Source organism: Vanellus vanellus, assembly GCF_965231255.1.
Source record: "Vanellus vanellus genome assembly, contig: HAP1_SCAFFOLD_113, whole genome shotgun sequence".
Taxonomy (NCBI): domain Eukaryota; kingdom Metazoa; phylum Chordata; class Aves; order Charadriiformes; family Charadriidae; genus Vanellus; species Vanellus vanellus.
This window is the reverse complement of record NW_028126755.1, coordinates 200,097-215,014: the sequence shown is the minus strand read 5'-3', so window position 1 is coordinate 215,014 and position 14,918 is coordinate 200,097. Positions and strand designations below refer to the sequence as shown.

At 48.6% G+C, this 14,918-nt stretch overlaps 1 protein-coding gene across 1 annotated transcript in view; it reads left to right on the top strand.

Moving 5' to 3' along the window:
• Positions 1-11,385, top strand: part of LOC309685785 (acrosin-like) — a gene marked incomplete at both ends in the record, with an annotated part of 142,780 nt that extends 131,395 nt beyond the window's left edge. Inside the window, one exon of the mRNA XM_082501502.1 lies at positions 11,357-11,385. Within this exon, the coding sequence (XP_082357628.1) occupies positions 11,357-11,385 (29 nt within the window). The remainder of the gene's footprint in view (positions 1-11,356) is intronic.
• Positions 11,386-14,918: the final 3,533 nt, after the last annotated feature.

Here is a 14,918-nt window from a genome sequence, read left to right as displayed (position 1 = left end):
AGCAGACGGAGGCAGCGCTGCAGGGACTTGGCACTGATTTAAAACACTATGAACAATATCTTTACGGATATTCACTTACCAGGAAAAAAATTGTACTTAAGAAGGGTTCAAAACTGCTTTAGGGGGGCTGAAAAACTGCTTTGGAAGGGTTAACCAACTGCTTTAAGTAGTGTTCAACACTCCTTTCAGGAGGGTTCCAAACTGCTTTTTGCAGCAGGGAAGCTGGGAGAAACCCCGCATTTCCCATCTGGAAAACCAACAAAAAGAAAGAAATAATCCACAGCCTCACTGAGGCCGCAAAGGAAGAAAACTTGTCAGCTGGGAGCCCAGCGGCGGCACTGCAGTTTTGGGGGTGGGTTGTGTGTGCCAGAGCGCCTTTTAGCACCTCCTCGGGCACATTTCTTTTCCCTCGGGGCTGAGATTTAACAGGGCCTTCTCATCTGGCCAGCTTTCCATTGCGCTCATTAATAGGGGTTGCCATTAGAATACCCTGGGAACCTTTTGATGGTTGTGCTTGTGTTGTTAAGTTTTGCGGGTTTGACCTTTGTCATTGTCTGGATCTGCGGTAGAGGGAAACGTCCGGCAGAGACCCCGCCGGCTCCTACCGGCCACAGCCGCCGCCGGCCTCTATGGCAGGCGGTGATCCCATCCAGACTCCGCCGGCTGAGATCCTGCCGGCTCCTACGACAGCCCCCGCTGCCCCCTGCTGTACACCGTACCGGCACAGCCCCCACCAGCCCCCCCGACGGACATCCCGCCTGCACAGCCCCCGCGACATACATCATCCCTGTGCAGCCCCTGTTGGCCCTGTGACAGACACTGATCCCATCCAGACCCCACCGCCTCCCATGACAGCACCCGCAGCTGCAACAAGTACCAGACCTACTCTGACCGTGGTGATGGCTGACGCAGCTGAGCTACAGACACAGTCGGTGCCGGTATCAGTCACCTCTGTGCATAAGAGGAAACGTGCAGTAGGGCCAGACAGCAATGGGCAACCAGGGACATCATACAATGAAGGAACAGAGGAAACTACTCCATCATTAGCTCCAAGTGAGCTGCGAGACATACGTAAGGATTACGGCCGTCAGGAAGGCGAGCGAGCGATTCCTTGGCTACTCCGATGCTGGGACACTGGAGCCGAGAGTTTGGACTGAGATGGTAGAGAAACCAAGCGGTTGGGACCACTGGCTAGAGATTTGGGTATTGACAGGGCTCTTGGAGGACCACCACAATCCCTCACCCTCTGGAGGAGACTCTGTGACGAAATGGGAAAAAAGTACTTCACGGAGAGGTTCAAATTAACAATTTATTTGGACTTCACTCACAGGTCCAATACGTCACTATTGCAAGTTCTGTGTGTGCGATGGCGATTACACTATTGCAGTTCAGAAGCAATTAGCGGGATCCACGATTGCGAGCTACAAATGCCCCCGACAAGCAGCAACACAAACCACAAGGGCGCTAGATATTAATGCCTTAGAAGAGTGCACTGTGGGAAACCTCGGCTGGTCCGAGGGATCAGAATGTGAGTTTAACGTTGACCTTGAGCAGATATCCGTGTACCCTTGAAGAGACTGGGGAGTCCTGAGAAGAGCTGAGTAAAAAGATAAGGGTTGGCAAACATCCTGGCTCTGACCAGAGCATGAACAGCATGTGATGTGAGAGCGTATGGGGCAAAAGTAGAATGCTGAATATATGCATAGATAAGCACCCGGGTAAAAGAATATAAAAAAGCACTGCTTGTTAAATAAAGAAATTGGATTGCTGCAACTTGATGTCCAGTGTCGTGTCCGTCCCAACAACAACTGGTGACCCTGACGTGATTCTAAGGAAGAAGACGACTGGAAATAGTCGTGGGGATGGAGCCCAGTGAAGCTGAGGACAGCGGGCAGAGCTGTTAATGGATCCGGATCATATTTAAGAAGACACCTGTAGTAGGTGAGCCACCAGGGACATGGGAGGGAAGTTAACTAAGGAGGAGCAGACTATCCTCTCCACATGGATGCTGTTGTTGAAACGGCAAGGTGTAATCCTCCCTGAAGTGACTTCGCGAAAAATGCTACTGTGGGGAAAAGAACGGGGAGTAAAAGTAACATCGGTTACAGCATTTAGTATAACGCAATGGACAAAGCTAGGGCAGACTTTATTTGAGGAAGCTACGTGCGGCTCAAAAACGGCTGTTGAGTTGTTAACTACGTGGCGACTTTTATTAGAGACAATAAAGAACTTTTATTGTCTCTAATAAGAGCAGAGAGATTTAGCAGGAGGGAGTGAACAGCCGTCCGCAGCCCCTGCGCCATTTGTCTCTAAACCTCGTGTTGATGATTTAAAGGGGCAGGAGATTGCTGCTCGGGAAAATAAAGGACTGCTCCCGATGAACACAAAAGATAAACAATATAAATATGTATTACCTCGCGACCAAGCTGCAAGTGAAGGTGCTAACCGATCGGGATTTGTATTGCCTAGAGACCAAGTCGAGAACAGTGAAGAGGTCCAAAAGACCCCTCCGGAGGAGGTGCTCATCCCTTGTGAACCTCCTAATCCACCCTTCCCTTATCCACCTTTGCCTCCTGAATCGGACAATGAGGAGGAAAGCAATTTGATCGACTGGGGCAATTCTCCTCCAGTTTCTGTCCCTTCTGCCCCACCTCCCCCTTGTCCTTCTCACACTGATGTAAAATCGCAAATAGAACAAGGGGGTCCTCTCTGTTGTTCAAAGTATCCCTGAACTTGGGACTTACCACCAGTTCAAGTGATGGTTAAACCCCGAAACCCTGTCCGATTTTGGAGGGAGGTGAAGCAAAAAGCGATGGAATTGGGTGAATGGGACTTGTCAGAGAAAATACCTGTTTCACTTTCTCATGCCGAGTCTCCTAGTACTGAAATTGCCGAGCCTGCTGCTTTTCCTGTAGTATACAATGACCCTGCATCAGGGCAGCCCCATGAACATATGCCCTATTCCTGGAAAGTGATTCAGGATTTGCAGAAAGCTGTTGCTCAGTACGGCCCGAACTCTCCTGCAGTAATGCAACTCATAAGATTGCTGTCCTTAGAAGCGATGACTCCTTATGATATTCAACACCTCGCTCAGGTTATTTTTCAGCCGGTGCAGTTAACAGTTTTTAGAAGCATTTGGCAACAAAGAGCTGAGGCACAAGCTGTGGCTAACTTACAGTTTCTGCAAGGGGACTCTCGCTATGGTAATGGCGCTGAAGTATTAACAGGGACGGGTCAATTTAATAATCCACAGCACCAGGCGCAATGGCCCCCCCTTGTGTTAGAACAAGTGAAGCGAGTAGGAATTGAATCATTAATCCCTACTGCCGAGTTGGCAGAGCCAAAACAGAAATATACCACTATTAAGCAAGGTACTCGTGAAGCATTTCTTCCGTTTGTTGAGAAACTGCAGGCAGCCATTGAGCGACAGGTGTTTGGCACTCACCTCCGTGAGATGCTACTGAAACAGCTAGCCCGAGATAACGCGAACGCGGACTGCCAAAAAATAATTGAAGCTTTGCCAGGTGATCCCACCTTAGAGGCCACGATAACCGCATGTGCTAAAGTTGGGTCTGTGGAACATAAAATGACTGCACTTGCAACAGCAATGGCAGTAGTGCGTGTGCAAAGCCTAAAATGTTATGGGTGTGGTCAGTCGGGCCATGTAAAAGCAGAGTGCCCTAGAAAGAAGCCACAGAGAACTGGCCCTCAAAAGCAGAGTACAGGAGGTGCTGCAAGCATGATGTGTCATCGATGTGGAAGAATGGGACATATTGCTAAGCAATGTCACTCAAAATATCACTTTAATGGGCAACCTATACCATCGGGAAACGGCAAGAAGAGCACGAAAGGGTGTGCGCAGACACAAATACCCCGCCTCAACAATCCGTTCCTGGGAGTAGTGCAAGAGCAACCCTCTGTGACAGGCTATCAGGAGAGACAAGAGGGGCAGCCGGGATGGATGTATCCACTGCCGACGCAGTGACAATAAGTACGAAAGAGGTACACAAGTTGCCCCTGGACGCTTGGGGACCAACTGGCAAAGGTTTAAGTACCTTACTGATAGGAAGATCTCGTACCACCTTACAAGGCCTCATGGTACATGTTGGAGTGATTGATGCTGATTACACAGGACAAATATGTGCCATGGTATCAACAGCTACACCACCTGTGACTATTGAGAAGGGAACTCGACTTGCTCAGTTAATCCCATTTCAAAATTGTGTTCCACGAACAAACAACGTTACACGTGGTAATAGTGGTTTTGGCTCTACAGGAAAGCCACAAGTCTATTGGGTGCAAAGAGTATCTAATCAACACCCACAAATGCATTGTGTTCTTGAACTTAATGATGCCACCCCCAAGAAGATCCGACTGACTGGATTATTAGACACTGGAGCAGATGTGATGATCATCTCTTTACGGGAGTGGCCTGTTGCTTGGCCACTAACCTCCAATGCCTTGGGAGTGGCAGGACTCAGAGGAGTTGCCAACAGTTATATGTCCACTAACCCTATTGTGATTGTAAACTCAGAAGGGCAAAGGGCTACAGTGCGGCCATATGTGACCTCAACTCCTTTAAACCTATGGGGAAGGGACTGCTTAGGCCAATGGGGAGTTCGCATAACTACGGATTTTTAGTCGGGGCCACTGTATTGCAGGGTGTTTCTCGACCCACTTTAGCTCTAAAATGGCTAACAGAAAAACCGGTGTGGGTTGATCAGTGGCCCCTTGGCCAAGAGAAATTAACGGCCATGCAGTCTCTGGTAACGGAACAACTTGTTGCAGGACACATAGAGGCCTCACATAGCCCTTGGAATACCCCAGTATTTGTTATCAAAAAGAAATCGGGGAAATGGAGATTGTTGCGTGATTTGAGAAAGATTAATGATGTCATGGCAACAATGGGAGCACTACAACCGGGATTACCTTCGCCTACTATGATACCTATGGGGTGGGAAATTGTTGTAATAGATTTAAATTTTTTTTTTTTTTTACCATCCCTCTGGCAGAACAAGACAAAGAAAAATTTGCATTTACTGTTCCGTCTGTGAATAACATGGAGCCTACCAAAAGGTATCAGTGGAAAGTGTTGCCATAAGGTATGAAAAACTCATCTACATTTTGTCAATGGTCTGTAGCAAAAGCATTGACCATTTACCTTCACACCCACTGATTAAATTGGGCACACAAATAACCTTTGGACAAAAAAAAAAAAAAATCTCAGTCATAGAAATCCAGTGGAGGGCCCCACGGTGTTCACAGATGGGTCAGGAAAAACTGGAAAAGCTGCCATTGTCTGGAGACAAGGAACACAATGGCGACATAAGATTGAACATCAGGAAGGTTCGCCCCAAGTCGTAGAACTACGAGCGATGACCATGGTGTTTCAGAGTTTCCCCGGCCCAGTCAACATTGTGACAGATTCAGCTTATGTGGCCGCTCTGGTACAACATTTAGATAAAGCTGTTTTAGGTAATGTAACTAATGAATTACTGTTTGGTGTATTGAAACTGTCATGGATAACAATGCAGAGGCGACAGCAGGAATATTATGTGATGCACATTAAAAGTCATACCCAGTTACCAGGATTTATTGTAGAAGGCAGTGCACAAGCTGATGCTTTAGTGTCTGCAGTGGCCCTGGGACCTGTGCCCAATGTTAAACAGCAAGCGATAGCATCGCATAGTTTTTATCATCAGGGATATTGTGCTTTAAAACGTCAGTTTAATCTTAGTAATACTGAGGCCCGCAATATTATTGCGGCCTGCCCCGATTGTCAAGATGAACATGTACCTGTATATTATGGCACCAATCCACGAGGATTACGCGCTTTACAGCTTTGGCAAACTGATGTCACACATATTACTGAATTCGGCCGTTTGAAGTATATACATGTATCAATCAATACATTTTCTTCTGCCCTCGTAGCCACTGCTCACACTGGAGAATCAGCTCGAGATGTCTTACGCCATTGGCAGCGTGCATTTTCTGTTTTAGGTGTCCCACAACAGATCAAAACTGATAATGGTCCTGCTTATGTATCGCAAAAGGTAGCTTGTTTTCTACAACTCTGGGGCGTGACACGTCACAGGCATCCCCCACTCACCCACGGGTCAGAGTATTGTTGAGCGTGCACACGGGACTCTAAAACGCCTTTTACAAAAAAAAAAAAAAGGGGGAATGATAAGGGAAACCCCTGAAGCACAATTTAACTAAAGCTGTATATGTATTAAACTTTTTGCAGTTTGCTGATGATACTCCTGCTGCGATGCCACCCCTTCTTCGGCACTTTGGTTCCCTTGTGACCCAGGAACGGGTGGGTCCTGGAGCAAAAGTGCTGCTGCGAGACCTCAGGACAGGACAGTGGTTGGGTCCGTATGACGTGATCACGTGGGGAAGAGGTTATGCTTATGTCTCCACAGATCACGGACCACAGTGGGTGCCGTCCAGGTATATTCGTCCATACCTAAAGTCTACAGACAACGACTCCTCACATGAACTCACAGGATGAAGGCTTTGCACTTGATCCTGGCATGCGTGACTCTAGTTACTCCTGTCTCGGGATTTTGGATGCCCGCACAAGCAAAGACTAATGTGTGGGTCACCCTAGCAAACTTAACGGGCCAGGACACACTTTGTTTGTCAACCTCATCACCAGAAAATCCTTTCTCAACATGTCTGCTGGGACAGCCCTTAGACACCTGACCTGTGCCGGAGTTAGAGTCTCTGAAGCACTTGACAAAAGGGGGTGACGTAGTTGATAATTGGGATGCCTGGGTACCCTATCTGCAATACAGTAACCTCAAACCACAAGAACTAGAATTACTGGGTTCTGTTAAAATGGATTACTGCTTGTATTTTAATTATAGTGGCAAAAATCAGTCAAACATTCAATGTATTAATTCTAGTCTGATTGTTTATGGAAATGAATCTGCTTGGTGCAACTACACATCAACTAATATCTCTAAATCTACTAATCATCCTCTTAGCTTGCCAGCGGGAATCTTTCTCATTTGTGGAGATAGAGCATGGCCTGGTATCCCCTCTCATATAAAACGGGGACCCTGTAGTTTAGGAAGATTAACCTTACTAACACCAAATACATCTATGATTGTGTAACACTATAGGTGCCCAAAATGAAGTGCTCATGCATTCAAAAATAGCTGCGATGACAATGTACAATTTTGGAACCCTGGAGAAATAATCATGGCATCCTTTTTAGGCCCCAGAGTGGCGTCAGCTAAAGCACTCGCTATGCTTAACAAGCTTGGGTGTTGGCTGGCTAAGCAATCTAATGCTACATCTTCAGCTTTAAGTAGTTTACTACTAGATGTGGACTCAGTCAGACATGCCACACTGCAGAATCGAGCTGCAATAGATTTTTTGTTGCTGGCTCAAGGTCATGGTTGTCAAGATTTTGATGGGATGTGCTGCATGAACTTATCAGACCATTCTCAATCCATTCATGCGCGCATACAAGAGTTAATGGAATGAATGAAAAAATTAAAGGAAGAGGATGGGTTCTTCTCTTTTGATCACCTTTTGCAGAACTGGGGACTCTCGGGATGGCTGGTTTCAGTGGTCAAAGCAGGATTAATAATATTGTTGATAGTTGTAGTTGTGCTAATGATGGTGCCATGTCTCATCTCCCTACTGCAAAGGGCCCTGCAGCGGGTGATGGGGGCGGCATTTGTAGCACAAATACAAAAAGGGGGAATTGTGGGAAACCTCGGCTGGTCCGAGGGATCAGAATGCAAGTTTAACATCAACGTTGAGCAGATATCCATGTACCCTTGAAGAGACTGGGGAGTCCTGAGAAGAGCTAAGTAAAAGGATAAGGGTTGGCAAACATCCTGGCTTTGACCAGAGCATGAACAGCGTGTGATGTGAGAGCGTATCGGGCAAAAGTAGAATGCTGAATATATGCATAGATAAGCACCTGGGTAAGAGAATATAAAAAAGCACTGCTTGTTAAATAAAGAAACCAGAACCTGTGGAGATCTCTGGGAACCAAGCTGTGGCACTCCACCAGCCACCACCTCCAGGAGAAGACTGCTTGCTGCTGGAGTCCTTTTGGGCTCATCCCTGCTGCAGGTAGAGCCTCCTCGTGCAAACGCAGCAGATGCCGAGTCCTCTGCCACACGTCAGCGGTGTGAAATCCCTTCTTCGAAGAAGAGGGAGCAAAGCAGACCCGCTCGGGGCTTCACCGGGTTCAGGCTGGAGGCGTTTGCTCAGCAAGGAGCACCCAGGGACGGTGCAGTTCTCAAGGACAGGACATTTCTCCGGGGTAGACCTCGGGTTTTAGCTAATATTCCTTCATTCCCAGCACTGGGAGTAGGAGGACTTCTATTCTCCCAATTGTCACAGAATTGACAAGAGACAAAACAAGCTCCTATTGATACATGGCGTCTGTCAACCCACGAGACCTTAACTCTGCCCCTTTAGCAAAGAAATTCGAGCCTGCGGAACAGAAAACTCGGGAGCGACTCCCAGCTCACCCCAGTGCCAAAGGCTGTCCTAGACCGGTAGGAATTCAAAACCAGCTGCTTCTTACCAGAGCATCATGCAGGCGGTGCAAGGCATGCTCAAGGTTGGCTCTTTCCCCTGGCACAATCTTGGAGCAGGTATCCAGGTTTGTTTCGATGTCTCCCCAGGGCTTCCACACCAGCAACGCTCCCTCTTCCTCCTCTTCCAACCGGGAACTGTCCTGCAGGTCTTGGATCTCCGCCTGAAAGTCGCTGCTCATGTTGACGTATCTGAAATCGATAAGGCAGAGGAGGTGAGGAAGGCAAGTTGGGAACAGCATGATAGCACGCACCCGCTTTGAAGGAAGGGACGTGTCAGGTACGGCAGTTATTTCTCAGCAGAGCATCACCAACTGCCCTCTAACAACTCCCACAGCCCCGTCTTGACACCAATAGCATTACCGTGATGCCCTTCGAGCCCTTTTGTGCCCCATCAGGCAAGAAAATTGGGTATTTCTTCCTCAAAACCTGATCGAAATGGCAAGATCTACTCCGAGACTGATGGCCAGCAGCAGAAGAGCTGTATCATGATACAGCCTGAAATAAGGGAGGTGCTTAAGATCCCTTCTCCTTTGAGCGGCTATGTGAATTGTATCCATTGACAGAAGCATACAAATATTAGTTTCAAAGTTACAGACGTCAATTTTTAACCAGAACACCAAAAAAGAATGACCTGCATTAAAACTCCAAACGTGTTTTTCTTCCATACTGTGCTGGAATTTCTGAATAGTCTTGTTTCCTGCACAGAAAAATGCGCTGTTTCTGGATAACAAAAGGCAACCTGAGCTTTTGGGGAAGGTGAGCTCCAAAGTGCTGCGGATCGATCTTTCCATCCACAGGAGGAAGACAGCAAAGGCAGTCAAAGCTTCCCAGCACAGCATCCTTACTGCCTGCCTGTTCCTATAGCCCGGGAGATCCTCGGAGCCTTCCCACAGGGAAAGGGAAGAGTGGGCAGACCCCCAGGGCAGGGTGGACCAGGTAACAATTGTCACCACTTTCATTTATTGCCGAAGAACAATGAAATTCGTCCATCTGAATGAGACAGCAGGTCCCTTCCCTGCCATGGTTCGAGAGCTGGAGGAAAGGCACCTCTCCGGAGGCTGCATTGGGACGGCAGTGCTGCACAGAAGGACAGAGAGTATAAAAATCTCTTTATTTCTTCCAGGGCAAAACTTGCTTTCTCACTCAGTAAAGGACAAGCTCCCCAGGCCAGGCAGGAAGGCGGCACAGCCACAATTTACTTACTGAGAAACGTGCAGAGGGCTGTGCGGTCCCTGCGCCCAAGGAAAGCGGCCATTGCGAAAGCAGAGGGAAGGACGTGTCTCACCCGCAGCAGAGAGATCCGAGTCACAGACTCACTCTGCAAAAAAAAGAATTACCATAAAATTAGCTAATGACTTCCCAAACCTCAATTCAGGGCCTGCCTCTGTGATTATAATGCAATGATGGTCTTTACAGGCAGGCAGCTCACCAGGAATGAGATGGAGAGTGACCCCCGTATTGCCCGGGTAACCTTTCGATGAGGCAAATCCATTAACGCTCTCTCAAATTGTCGGTTCTTTACCTCCACGGGGAACTTGTGGCCTTTTATTGTCATAGTGTGTGACCAGAACAAGCCCCGCCATTCCTCATTCCATCCTTAAAAGCCTTCAGCATTTCACTCGGGTTACCTCCCTGTCCCGCTTCCGTCCCTCAACAATTCTTAGGAGGGAGACTCAGAAATTAGGTCTTGTGGTTCTCATTGAAACACCCATTAATTCATACAACCAAAACCCAGCCAAATGAAAAGGCTATGTTACATCTCAGCCCTGAGGGAAAAGAAATGTGCCTGACGAGGTGCTAAAAGGCGCTCTGGCAGACCACCCCCCCTCCAAACTGCAGTTTGCTCTTGAAAACTGATGAGTTTTCTTCCTCTGCGGCCTTAGCGAGGCTGTAGATTTTTCCACCCTGCAGGGAAAGAAACAATCCTCAAAAGCAGATGTTATTCTGCCTGCAAGGAAAGCTTTAAAATAGGCATTCTGCCTTTAACAAAAGAAAAATAAAGGGAACATCTGAGTTTGTTTCTCCATGAAAATAACACTTTGCACTTGCACAGCAAAGCAACGCTCATTAACCAATCTCATAAAGCTTCGCAGGCATTAAGAAACACCTGCGTGCACCCTGTAAGCACACGTGTAAAGAGGAATCGCCATTTCCACACCGCAACTATATCAAACCGCATTATTTCCCTCACAAGCCATGATGGAAATGGGCAACGCTCCCATTCCTCGGCTCCAGAGCTCCAGCAATGACGGGATCAGGTCGACCCTCAGCCGCTGCGGGCATCAGTTATTCCAACCACCCGCTGCCGGGTCAGCGACAGGAATCTGGGAGCAGGAAGGGGATTGTACCACACAGGCTCCCCAAAATCCCCCGCAGTTACGAGGAATGCAAATCTCAGGCTCCCCTAAGCCACCAGATTTCACATTGTGACCGCCGCAGTAACATCAGAGCAGTTTTTAAGCAGCACCGACAGGGTTTAACCTCCGCACCTGAGAAAGTCCCTGTCCTGAGGGCTGCCGGTCCCCTCGGCCCAACGCAGGAGGCAGCAGCAAACCCCTGTGGAGAGCGCAAGAGGCGCTTGGAAGAGTGACATCCAGCTAATAACCAAAAAGCACTTAAACCAACCCCAAACTTTGGAGATATTTAGGCCCCGAGCCAGACACAGCATGTTGCTCAGTAAGGCACACTTCCACAACTACCTTCAATTAACCGTGACCTCCAGAGCCTCATCTCTGAAGGCGAGAAAGTCGTTTGGTTGACTCTTGATGTCCCTTTCTGTCCCACAGGCAACGAGACACCAAGTACTTCCACTTGAGAGAGCAGTTCCCCTTCCACGGGCACCGAGCTCGCTCTGCAGCTCTGGATTACCACCGACCTTCAATGTAACAAATTCTACCATTCTTCCACCCCTCTTTCTTGGGAAAAGACAGAGGGAACGAGACAACTCCAAACCGCTCTGGTTTATTTGATTTGCAGTGATCTGACAACCCCAGCCCTTCCCGCTGCCTTAGGCTTTGGGAAACAATTCAAGGTTCCTCAGCCACGAGTAAGGAACGAGCTGTTATTCACAGGCGAATCAGTAGAAACAGCAGCCCCGATCATTAGGAGAAAGTCTCATTTTTCAGTCATGGATTTTCACGGGTTTTGTTTTCAGGCCACCAAACAGGGCGCGCTTTTAGAGCCATCAGCAATTAAGTTCTCTGTCCCCTCCAGAAAAGCCTTTTCCTAAAGGCGCTCTCCTTCCAAGGGCAGACCCACAAAAAGAAGCCCATACTGCTTAATCCATTTCACAGAGAATTTCAAATGCAAACAACAATTAAACAGGATGTATTTTCCCCGCTTCAGGGAAAGCCAGTAATACAGACCTTTGCAACATATTTAGCAAATCTATCATTTTAATGCCTTTGCATTTCCCACTCCCAGCTGGAGAGCAGGTTGCAAGGACTCATAACAAAAAACAAACCAACAGAACATATTCCTGTCTAGGGTGTAATTTTATGATAGAGAAGTTCCTGCAAAACAGAGGTGTTACGATTGTTACCGTCTTCTTCAGCCTTATTGATTTGAACATCTTTTTACAGGTACAAAGAAACAAGAAACATTTTTGAGGTACAAAAAAACCCCACTTATTCACCTCTGTACCCCTAAGATCTTTTCATGACACGGATTCTGCCACCAATACACAGCTGCTAAATATCCCCGGCTGCTGCCGATCTGTAAAAAACCCTTCAAAATACAAGAGAACGTTGAGCCCGGTGCGCTAACGGTGCTGCCAGGGCTGTGAGTCGGAGCTGGATGGAGTCGCAGCCCCCGAGGTTGAAATCAGCCCCACGTTTAGGCACAAACCGGGGTTTTAAGCCTCGCTACAAACCAGACCCCCGCTTTTGAAAAAAACAGGGAGATTCACCTCGAAATGAACCACGTTCTCGACGCCGAAGGGGCGCTGGTCCATGGCCGCCGCTGCCCTTAGGGCCAGTTCCATGGGGCTTCGCTTGACCTGGAGCAGAACTCGAGGGCGTGAAGACAACGAGCCCCCTAAACAAAACCTAAAAAAAGGAAAAGTTCAATAAGATTTACTGTTCCTCACCCATCAAACCCTAACCACTACAACTGGCCTTTTCACAACCAGGCCTGATCACAGAAGAAAACTGAAACATCCCAATTCCCGGTTCAAACACAAGGCATGGAGCTGCCCAGACCCCACGTGTGGGCTGGGGACACGGGGCCTCTTCTTCTCAAAACCCGCAGGAAGAGAAAGGGCAGGAGTGGTTTCCTTAACACTCTGTTTGCTTAAACAACAGAGACACGACTTCTTTTGGATTGCCGGTGACAGTGACTGTCTGCAAAGCCCGTGCGAATACTACAGACGTCAGTAATGCAGCTCCGTTACAAATGCGCTAAGCTATAAAACCACTCTGTAGAGATCTCTAAGTGTCCCGGGGAAGTGTTCGAATCTTACCCAGGAGCGCCCTTCTGGGGGGAAGAGAGGCTCAGGCCGCCGACGGGTACCTGAGGCCCGGGCAAGCTGTGAGGGAGCCCTCCTCCACTGGTTCACCACGGGGTCTTCCCTCGCCGTGCCATTGGCCAGGGCTGAGCCAATCAGCGGAGCCGGTGTTGGGCTGTCAGTCACAGCCATCCGGGGGCGGGGCCGAGGGGCCTGAGGAGGGGAGGGCCTGAGGGGAGGGAGGGGTGTGTGGGATACGTGGCTGTGAGTGCTGCTGGACTTTGAGCTGGAATTGCTCGCTGTGTAGGCGAATGGTGCCTTAATTTAATTTTGTGCATATAGGCAGGACCATGAGAGTGCTCCTGTGCAGTCCCCAAGTTGATGGGTGTCTGCTTTTCTGTGTGTTTGTGACTGACCTTTCTTGTTTCTTTGAGTCAGGAAAATCTTGATATATACTCCGGAGGGAAGAAAGAAATACAAAGAACTGAGAAAGACAGTGCTGCCAGTCAAAGGGGGAGTGCAGGTTAGTTCTGGTTTTAAATTGTCTCAACTGTCTTGTAGCTACAAGCCTTGTCTTAAACGAGTGAAACAAGTTGAATCACGGGGTATTTTTCATGCCTGCGCAATTCTGTATTGGAATCACGGAGTTTTCAGAGTTGGAAGGGACCTCTAGAGATCATCCAGTCCAACTCCCCTGCTAAAGCAGGATTGCCCAGAGCACATCACTCAGGACTGCATCCAGGCGGGTCTTGAAGATCTCCAGAGAAGGGGTCTCCACAACCTCCCTGGGCAGCCTGTGCCAGTGCTCTGTCACCCTCACCGTAAAGAAGTGTTTCTGTGTATTTGAACGGAACTTCCTGTGTTCTAACTTGTGCCCATTACCCCTCGTCCTGTCACTGGGAACCATTGAAAAGAGCCTGGCTCCATCCTCCTTCAACCCACCCTTTAGATACTTGTACGCCATAATAAGGTCTCCCCTCGGCCTTCTCTTCTCCAGGCCAAAGAGTCCCAGCTCTCTCAGCCTTTCCTCATATGGGAGATGCTCCAAGCCCTTAATCATCTTAGTTGCCCTTCGCTGGACTCACTCCAGCAGTTCCCTGTCCCTCTTGAGCTGGGGAGCCCAAAACTGGACACAGCATTCCAGTTGTGGCCTCACCAGTGCAGAGTAGAGGGGGAGAATGACCTCCCTCGACCTACTGGCCACACTCTTCCCTATGCAGCCCAGGATTCCATTGGCCTTTTTGGCAACAAGTGCACATTGCAGGGCCATGGATAATTTACTGTCTACCACGACCCCCAGATCCTTCTCCTCAGAGCTACTTCCCAGCAGGTCCGCCCCTAACCTATACTGGTGCTTTACATTCTTCCTCCCCAGGTGCAGGACCTTGCACTTGCTTTTCTTGAACCTCATTAGGTTCTTCTCTGCCCAGCTCTCCAGCCTGTCCAGGTCACGCTGGATGGCAGCACAGCCCTCTGGGGTGTCAGCCACTCCACCCAGTTTGGTATCATCAGCAAACTTGCTGAGGATACACTCTGTCCCCTCATCCAGGTCATTAATGAATATATTAAACAAAATTGGACCCAGTATTGACCCCTGGGGGACACCACTGGTTACAGGCCTCCAACTAGACTCTGTGCCGCTGATCACAACCCTCTGAGTTCTGTCCCGCAGCCAACTCTCAATCCACCTCGCTGTCACCTCATCTAGCCCATACTTCCTCAGCTTCCTAATGAGGATGTCATGGGAGACAGTGTCAAAAGCCTTGCTAAAGTCAAGGTAGATGACATCTACGACTCTCCCCTCATCCAGCCAACCACTTATAACATCATAGAAAGCTATCAGATTGGCCAAGCATGATTTACCCTTGGTAAATCCATGTTGACCACTTCCAATAACTTGCTGT